The sequence below is a fragment of the Aulostomus chinensis genome, chromosome 24, assembly GCF_037954235.1.
Source record: "Aulostomus chinensis isolate RoL2024-O1b breed Wild chromosome 24, RoL_Achi_v1.0, whole genome shotgun sequence".
NCBI classification, from domain to species: domain Eukaryota; kingdom Metazoa; phylum Chordata; class Actinopteri; order Syngnathiformes; family Aulostomidae; genus Aulostomus; species Aulostomus chinensis.
Window position 1 is genome coordinate 16799857 of NC_141343.1, and position 10144 is coordinate 16810000.

Genomic DNA, 10144 nt, shown 5'->3' on the forward strand with positions numbered 1-10144 from the left:
CTACAGTAGCTCAATACTGTGTCACTGTATGTACGTGTGTGTGTGTGTGTGTGTGTGTGTGTGTGTGTGTGTGTGTGTGTGTGTGTGCGCGCGCGCACGCAGGCCAACAGGAGGCCAAAAACGGCAAAAGGTAACTACAGGTCAGACAGACTCACACACATGGTATCTCCCTGCACAGCCTGGCTGCCAATCAAAGACAGTTTTTTGTGCCGTGTCACTCTGGGACGTTCCAAGTTTCACACAGGAGGGGGGGGGGGGGTTATTCCGTACAACTGCACCACAAAAACGTGACTGTCTTCTGTAGCCTGCAGCGCAAAGACACAGGCTTAAAGACACACAATGTCATACACATACACACACACACGGTGATACTGTCAGCGACACACACTCACACACACACTCACACACTCACACACACACACACACTCACACACACACACACACACACAGACAGACACGGTCGTCCTAATAACATCCATATGTCTTAAATTATGTGAAAGTGCTGCGAGCTGCTGGTTCCACAGACATGTAAAGACTCCTTTATTCTTCCTTGCCCCCCCCCTCTCTCGCTCTCTCTCTCTCTCTCTCGACTCCCACCTCTTCCCGTCTCTCCCAGCCCCTTCATCCATCCCTTTGTATAAACCCTTTTTATTCCCTTCTGCCACTCTGTTGTCTCTGTGAATCTGAGGGCAACTGGACAGAGAGAGCTTCGGACACAAAGGTCAGGTGGCGTTAGCGTTAGCAGTGCGCTAATCCAGGCCCAATCACAGGGGGTTAATCTCTGCGTCTTCCAATATGTTTCCAGTACATGTCCTAATTAGCTTCATGAATGGATTCCAAGGGTTTTGGGGCACTGAAAAGCCTCGTCAAGACTTTTGATCAGATTCAGGGATTCAGTAAGAGAAACATGAAAAAGCACTTTCATGCTTTTATTTTGCAGGGCAGGCGACTGTAATCTATTCCTCATTGGCTCCTCCCCCATTGAGAATGCTGCCACAAGACAAACGCTTGATTATTTAACCTCATTTTGTAATTTTTTACTGACATATCCAGATTAAAGTTCATCACCAGGCAGAACCTGAGGTCAGACTTAAGTTCAGTGCCTTCTGGGTTGCTGCAGGTCCATCAGGGTCTAGTTCCTGGGAAGAGCAGAGAGATTATGAGGGAGGTCCAGGAGTTCTTGGAGGGAACATTAACTGCTATGAGATGAGTCATTGGAGACAAATTAATGAACGTAACAGAGTAGTCACGTAGCCTTTGTGAAAAAAGGGGATAGCACAACATTTATAAAAGGAACTATAAATCTTCTTTGACTCAAACTTCAGCTCTCCGCCAAGTTTTAGAAAGTTCAGCTTGATAGTTGGTTGGTAACTCAGCTGACAGTCTGAAAGCCCAGTAGAGGACCAGGACCTCCTGGGTCTAGACCTGAGGGGACATCATTGATGGTAGCATGGAGCAAATGTAAGGTGATGTACACTGAGGCCAAAAGTCTCTGTTTCTGTCTGCTACAAGTGCAGAGAAATAAAGTTGAACAAGGAGATTCTGGCGTTTTTCACCAGACCTCAGCTTCGGTCTCTGGGTCTTTTAGGTCTGAGTGGACTTGGTGAACACACAGACCGGCTCTGGTTGCTGTGATGCTTCAGGTTCCTGTGTAACCACGTTCATCCTCTCATCAGTGGGCTGAGAGTCAGACAGCAGCTCAGCTCAGCCAGACTTGGTGCTGCCCTCTACTGGTGATGAGCAGCAGCAACATTAACACTCCCAAAGGCTGCAGCAGAGCCACCAGCAGCATCAGGCACTGCGCTGGAGGGGACGGCTCCAGGACACACGCCGTCCCCTCCAGGCTCTCGTCTCATTCCGCTCTTCAGCTCTCTTCCCACCCTAAATGTGGGATTGAGGAGCGGAAAGAGAGGAGATACGAGGGTGAAGGGAAATACGGAGGGAGAGAGAGAAGGGGGAGAGAGGAGTAAGGTGTGAGAGGACGAAATTCAAACTTGGAGAGGGATCCAGAGCTGAAGCCCAGAACCTTTGTGAAGGGTTCTTGAGCAGTTACATTTATTCATTTCTGCAGACTCGTGGTGCTGAAAGGCCCGCTTCTACGACTTCCGGGAAAATCTCTGACATAGACGAAGGTTTCAGCTGTGGATTTTTAGTTTGTGTAGTTCGGCCAAAAGAGGAGCCCCGGAATTTGATACAGACCCATGAGATTGTAGGGACTGGTACTTTGTCATCCTGGTACCTTTACCCAGATGTGCTCTTCTAGTGCCTTCTAGTTCTGCCCCCGTGCTGCTTGTACTTCCTGTCTTTCTCTAGTTTTCCCTGTTCTTTTCAATGACCTGCCTCAGGTAGTTCACCTGTCTCTTGATATGGATCAATGTCTCAGTTGCTGGTTCCTGCTCTTGCCGGGGGGGGGGTGTTGATTACAAGGTTTACGGTTTACTTGAGGCCGTAACCAAAGCGATAAACTTGGAGGTTGTTTTCGGACAGGGGTGATGTGTCGACCCCGGCTGCCGCCGCTTGGCCCGTAGTGGAAACCAGTACACCGTGGCTCTTTGAGGGAGTCAGTTTCCTAGCTTAGCGCGGGGTTCTATGGAAACTGGCTGGCTCCGTTTAGCCACCAAAAGCTAATGTGCTGTGTGAAGATTGTTTTTCCGTACGAAAACCACAAGGAGAGGTAGACACACATGCAGGGACGCGGTCTGGTGCTGTGGGTCAGACGTTGAGCCTTCATTCTTACTCTCCATCGAGAGAGAGAATTTCGCTTCTGTCTGTTGACTTAGTTTTATTACCCAGAAAACAGGAGGAAATTCTGCCAACCCACACACAGACTCACAAAGGACTTGAACACTGTCCAGCTGACCTCTCTGGCCGCTTTCTAATTTCTTTCACTGTCTCTGCTTCTATCTATCTCTGGTTCTTGATCCGTCTGTAATCAAAAGGACATTAGTTAGTTTCCCAGAGCAGCTAGAGGATCAAACAGTAACCACATGTCCTGCGAAAGTGCCCTTGAGCACAACTGAGACCAATATTTATGGTCCTCCATACAGATGGACTTAATCATTCTTGTTTTTGATGAACTTTTAGTATTTGAATCAATCATTTTTCTCTTGAGTCTCAAGATTGGTGCTTGTAGCATTCATGTCATGTAGGCTAACAGTATTCCTCTGTTCCTAATTCCTCTAAAAACCTTTACAGCTCAGCCTCAGACCCTGAGCCAGCCAGAGCCGATGCAACACACCCGGCCCATCCAGGAGATTCAGGGTTATTAAACAATTTAGGAAAATTGATGAAAAAGGGGACTAATACAGGGCACCCCCGGTGGAGCAGTGGTCCTCCCTGTGGCCCCCAGCAAGAAGGTTGTGGGTGGAGCCCCGGCTGCAGCACGGGGTCTTTCTGGGTGAGTCTCCATGTTCTCCCTGTTCCTGCTGGGTTCTCTCTGGTACTCCAGCTTCCTCCACAGTCCAAAGACATCAAGAGGGACCAGGTTAATCCAGACTCTAAATTGACCGTAGGCGTGGCTGGGAGAGCCAATGGTTGTCTGTCTCTATGTGTTGGCCCTGCCATGGACTGGTGACCTGTCCAGGGGGAAGGCTGCTGGGATAGGCTCCACCCCCACCACCCTCAACAGGAGAAGAGGGGGAACATGGAGGGATGGATGATGGATGGATGATGGAGGGATGATGGAGGGATGATGGATGGAGGGATGGATGATGGATGAATGGATGATGGAGGGATGGATGGGTGGAGGGATGGATGGATGATGGATGGATGGATGGATGGGGGCTGATACAACAGCCAGTGAGTTTAAGTAGGAGTGAAAAACCTGTTATTTATGACTCAATAATATGAGTGGTTTAGAATTCCATTTGTCCAGATGCAGCATGTGAGTCGCTCCACCGCGAGGATGTGAAGCAATGTTATTTGATTAGGTGAGTTATTTTACATAGAAGCTGAAAGTCAAAGCTTGTTTTGATTTTCATTTCATGTTTCTATCGGCTACAGATGTGGAAAAATACAGACTTCTTGGAGTTTTTAGGTCTAAATGTGTTAAAATATCAGTTTTTCCTGGACTAATTCCTATTTAGATCTCCTGTCCTGCCCAGAACAGCCGGATGGTTCTTATGTTCATGTGGCGAAAACTGCCTGTAAATGTATGAGTGGCAGACGCCATCCAGTGGCCATAGTAATTATGAGAGTAGGAGCAGTCACTCACATTCAAGGTTGCTGGGTGGGTTGCTGCTGTTTCATGTTCTCTTGTTTTTACTGTTCGCTGCTGCAGCAGGAAGCAGCTGTTGGGTTTGTGTTGTCGATCGCACTCACATGAAGCTAAACCATCATCAGAGCCTGAATCATGAGATTTTGTCCCTTAAACTGACTCGATGATGCTAATAAGGCTGATGTAATATCCAAAGGTCAGCAGAGATTTATTTGGGTCCTCATGAGCTACTACATTAGCTACTACAATAGCTACTAGATTAGCCGCTTAATTAGCTGCTCGATTAGATACTAGATTAGCTACTATAATAGATACTACATTAGCGAAATTAGCTGCTCCATTAGCATTTACATTAGCTGTTACGTTAGCTGATACACTAACTACTGCAATAGCTACTAAATTAGCTGCTCGATTAGATACTAGATTAGCTACAATAATAGATACTACATTAGCGAAATTAGCTGCTCCATTAGCATTTACATTAGCTGTTACGTTAGCTGATACACTAACTACTGCAATAGCTACTAAATTAGCTGCTCGATTAGATACTAGATTAGCTACAATAATAGATACTACATTAGCTAAATTAGCTGCTCCATTAGCATTTACATTAGCTGTTACGTTAGCTGATACACTAACTACTGCAATAGCTACTAAATTAGCTGCTCGATTAGATACTAGATTAGCTACAATAATAGATACTACATTAGCTAAATTAGCTGCTCCATTAGCGTTTACATTAGCTGTTATGTTAGCTGCTACATTAGCTACACTTCCTGAGGTTTACAAAAATTACTTAAATTAAAATCAGAGACAAAAATATAAAACCCAAACTAATTTAAGTTCAGATCAGTAGCACAATGCTTCAATGCTTGAACTCTGCGGGGAAAAACCCTCTCTCCTATCACAGGTTGGAGGTCACAACCAAAGCATTGCTGAGGTTGAGAGTTTCATCATCTTGCTCATTGGCACTGAAGCAAGGGGGTTGCCTAGCAACACACTTCAACAATTATAAGTGACTTGTTTCCAGTCACATATTTGTGTGTTTGTATGTGTGTGTGCGCACGTGTGTGTGTGTGTGTGTGTGTGTGTGTGTGTGTGTGTGTGTGTGTGTGTGTGTGTGTGTGTCGGGTCCCCACAGAAAGCCCCTCTTTGTGTCGTGTCGGAGGCAGCCTTCCTAATCAGGGGTCATTACATGAGGTTAGTGCCGGGGTCTCCGGGGAGAGGAGAGGGGATCAGAGCCCAGATTAGACCCAGCCGACCTCTCACCGTCCCCGGGCACTGAGCAACCTGAACCCCCTCCTCCGGTGAGACTTACAGGAAAACACACAGGACTGTTTGGTTGGATGTGTGTGTTTATCAGTGAGTTTGTGTTGTGCATGTATGTGTTTGTGTGAAAAAGCAAGAGAGAGAGAGAGAGAGAGAGAGAGAGAGAGGAAGGTATGCGCCGGGGGGATCAGGGATAATAGCGGCTGAGGTAAGTGGCTGATTACCTGAAATGGTGCTGGCCCACAGAAACAGAGACAGACAGAAAGTGGAGAGAAGACAGATAATAGAGTGAAGGGGGAATAAGGTGATCCAGGATGGATGGAACTCCTCCACGTAGGTGAGCACCAGTGCAGAGACAGCGTTCTCACGCTTCACAAACCTGACCGCTGCTGATAAGGCGTGTGGAGTCTCACTTTACACCCGGACTGCTCCAGAACCGCTAATGTGCTGCTTGTTTACTACACTCAGAATATAAACCTGCAGCTGTAAGCATGAAGTTCTGTTTCTCAACCTGTTCTAAAAATTGAAACTTTACAGAACCAGAATCATCACGGACAGAACAACGAGTCCAAGTCATCACAGACCTCCTCGATGGAGGTGTGACAGAGACTTTCACTGTACCATCATGACCATCGTGACCAGTGAGGAGGCAGAAAAATGGAGCTGGTGTCCAGTAAAACTACTAAAACTACAAAAACTCGGATTCATCAGTAAATGCTCCTCCTTGGGAATCTTCAGCTTTTAATGAAGCCGTTGATTTTTTGAGTTCTCATTTTAGAGGTTGTGGTACTGGTTTATACTGGGATTCAACTTTTTTTTTGACTAAATGTGATGGACACATTTTCGTTTCAGTGTAAAACCCAAATCTACAAGCTTGAAAATGATAGAACTTGTCAAACGTTGTACATCGCACCCGGGTCTGTCTGCAGTCCAGCCAAGAGAAACCTGGAGACCTTCTGTCCTGTGCTGTACCACATCTGCAACCCCCTTGTATGTATAAGTACACATGTGCACACGTGTGAACACGTGTGTGTACGCGGTTCCTGACCTTCCTGCGTTTGCGGTGGATGTCTCCGATGCTGTTGGCCAGTGAGTTGGGTCCCAGCAGCGTGGCGGTGCTCTGAGGCCAGTCCACCGTCACCAGCGTGTGCTCGCCCATCAGAACCTTGCGCACATTCTCAGCGCCCGTCACTCGGATCAGTGGGCGGCCCAGCAGATGGGTCTTGAACACGTTGCCATATTTCTGCCTCCTCGATGCGTGGAAACCTGAACCCTGGACAGAAACATATGGGTCAATACCAGATCAATAAAGGTCGATACAGGTCAATACCAGATCAATAAAGGTCAATACCAGATCAATAAAGGTCAATACAGGTCAATACCAGATCAATAAAGGTCAATACCAGATCAATAAAGGTCAATAAAGGTCAATACCAGATCAATAAAGGTCAATACAGATCAATACAGGTCAATATCAGATCAATAAAGGTTAATACAGATCATTAAAAGTCAATACAGGTCAATACCAGATCAATAAATGTCAATACAGATCAATACCAGATCAATAAAGGTCAATAAAGGTCAGTACCAGATCAATAAATGTCAATACCAGATCAATAAAGGTCAATACCAGATCAATACCAGATCAATAAAGGTCAATACAGATCAATACCAGATCAATACAGGTCAATAAAGGTCAATACCAGATCAATAAAGGTCAATACAGATCAATAAAGGTCAATACAGTTCAATACCAGATCAATAAAGGTCAATACCAGATCATTAAAGGTCAATACAGGTCAATACCACATCAATAAAGGTCAATACAGGTCAATACCACATCAATAAAGGTCAATACGGATCAATACCAGATCAATAAAAGTCAATACAGATCAATAAAGGTCAATACCAGATCAATAAAGTTCAATACCAGATCATTAAAGGTCAATACAGATCAATACCAGATCAATAAAGGTCAATACAGATCAGTACCAGATCAATAAAGGTCAATACAAATCAATACCAGATCAATAAAGGTCAGTACAGGTCAATACCATATCAATAAAGGTCAATACAGATCAATCTAGGTCAATACAGATCAGTCAAGGTCAATACAGATCAATCAAGGTCAATACAGATCAATACCAGATCAATAAAGGTCAATAAGGGTCAGTACAGGTCAATAAAGGTCAGTACAGGTCAATAAAGGTCAGTACAGGTCAATACAGGTCAATAAAGTTCAATACAGATCAATACAGGTCAATACAGGTCAATAAAGGTCAATACAGGTCAGTACAGGTCAATAAAGATCAGTACAGATCAATAAAGGTCAATACAGGTCAGTACAGGTCAATAAAGGTCAATACAGGTCAATAAAGGTCAATACAGATCAATAAAGGTCAATACAGATCAATCTAGGTCAATACAGATCAATCAAGGTCAATACAGATCAATCAAGGTCAATACAGATCAATACCAGATCAATAAAGGTCAATAAGGGTCAGTACAGGTCAATAAAGGTCAGTACAGGTCAATAAAGGTCAGTACAGGTCAATACAGGTCAATAAAGTTCAATACAGATCAATACAGGTCAATACAGGTCAATAAAGGTCAATAAAGGTCAGTACAGGTCAATAAAGGTCAGTACAGATCAATAAAGGTCAATACAGGTCAGTACAGGTCAATAAAGGTCAATACAGGTCAATAAAGGTCAATACAGATCAATACCAGATCAATAAAGGTCAATAAGGGTCAGTACAGGTCAATAAAGGTCAATACAGATCAATAAAGGTCAATACAGGTCAGTACAGGTCAATAAAGGTCAGTACAGGTCAATAAAGGTCAGTACAGGTCAATAAAGGTCAGTACAGGTCAATAAAGGTCAGTACAGGTCAATAAAGGTCAGTACAGATCAATAAGGGTCAATAAAGGTCAATACAGGTCAGTACAGGTCAATAAAGGTCAATACAGATCAATAAAGGTCAATACAGGTCAATAAAGGTCAGTACAGGTCAATACAGGTCAATACAGGTCAGTACAGGTCAATAAAGGTCAATACAGGTCAATAAAGGTCAGTACAGGTCAATACAGGTCAATAAAGGTCAATACAGATCAATAAAGGTCAATACAGATCAGTACAGGTCAATACAGGTCAGTACACGTCAATAAAGGTCAATACAGGTCAGTACAGGTCAATACAGGTCAATAAAGGTCAGTACAGGTCAATAAAGGTCAATAAAGGTCAGTACAGGTCAATAAAGGTCAATACAGGTCAGTACAGGTCAATACAGGTCAATAAATGTCAGTACAGGTCAATAAAGGTCAGTACAGGTCAATAAAGGTCAATAAAGGTCATACAGGTCAATAAATGTCAGTACAGGTCAATAAAGGTCAGTACAGGTCAATAAAGGTCAGTACAGGTCAATAAAGGTCAATAAAGGTCATACAGGTCAATAAAGGTCAGTACAGGTCAATACAGGTCAGTACAGGTCAATAAAGGTCAGTACAGGTCAATACAGGTCATACAGGTCAATAAAGGTCAGTACAGGTCAATAAAGGTCATTATCAGTACATGCAGGTTGATTGGGTGCTAAATTCAGAAAATGGCCAATCAAGTTGCTGACAAACCCTCATCAAACTCAGCTAATTGCTGTTTACCTGATCATGTGATCAAGTCAGCCCGGGTCAAAGGTCGCCGACTCTTGTAAATTCACCTTTGTCATGTAGCTATTATGCTAATGTTAGCTCAGTAATTCTAGCCTAATGGCCTCCCTGTGTCTCCTGAGCCCTGCTGTCGTGACCACGTGGTCATCAGTCAGAGAACCGTGGTGGTGCTTTCATTCCTTTAAGTGTTTATCTCACTAAATTCTTCTTCGTCTGTCTTTATATTTGTGGTATTATGACGTCACTTCCTGAGGCCCAAATGTCCCATCGCGATTGTTTGTTGGTGGTCAGAGGGAAGCTGCCCGGCCAGTTTAACCTCCTGATGAAGGACTTTGCTTGACTGAAGCTGAGAGAAGTGAGAATAACATAGAACGTCTGGAAAGAAACCAACGTTCTCACTGGTGAATTTTGAGTTCTTCTTCTAAGGGGATGATGGATCACTTCTCTCCTAAACGTCACTGAATCTACAAGCAGAAACCAGACGTCCGTTGCCCGTCTGAGCCGCTGCTGCTCATTGGAAGCAGCCTGCAGGATCCGACCTTCCTCCAGCTTTGATCTTCACCTCTAAATCTCTGAGTAAGTATTTTTCTCTCTGTGGTTTGGGGCCCAAACAGACCAGTTCTGGTGTCCCCACATGCAAAACGTTACTGATGTTTCCACCGTCGCGGCTCCCAGAGCAAAAGTAAACTCCCTCGCCGGCGGAGGCGGCAGATGTGGGAGAGGCCTGTGTGCAGCAGGTTAATTCAATGAAGGGCGCTTTAGGCTTTCAACCACTGAGGTCAAAGGTTCTTCGGGAGCCGTCAGAGGACCCGAGCTGCTCAGGGGTCCTCCCTCCGTTTGGTTTCTGGCCTCTCAGCTGCAGCTTGTGATCAACTGTCTTAGTTTCTGTTATTGGGGGATTTTACAATTTCAAATCCAAACTGGGACTCATGTGCATTCCTAGCTGGTTATTCTCTCTTTGTGAAACACTCAGAGGTCTCAGAGGGTCAGAGTTCA

At 44.6% G+C, this 10144-nt stretch overlaps 1 protein-coding gene across 2 annotated transcripts in view; it reads right to left on the reverse strand.

Annotated features, from left to right (window-relative positions):
• cyp26b1 (cytochrome P450, family 26, subfamily b, polypeptide 1) overlaps positions 1-10144 on the reverse strand; it is a 37526-nt gene that overhangs the window by 10014 nt on the left and 17368 nt on the right. For both annotated transcript variants that reach the window (XM_086197141.1, XM_086197142.1), the window contains exon 2: positions 6534-6758. In XM_086197141.1, coding sequence (XP_086053267.1) covers positions 6534-6758 — 225 coding nt within the window. The remainder of the gene's footprint in view (positions 1-6533; positions 6759-10144) is intronic.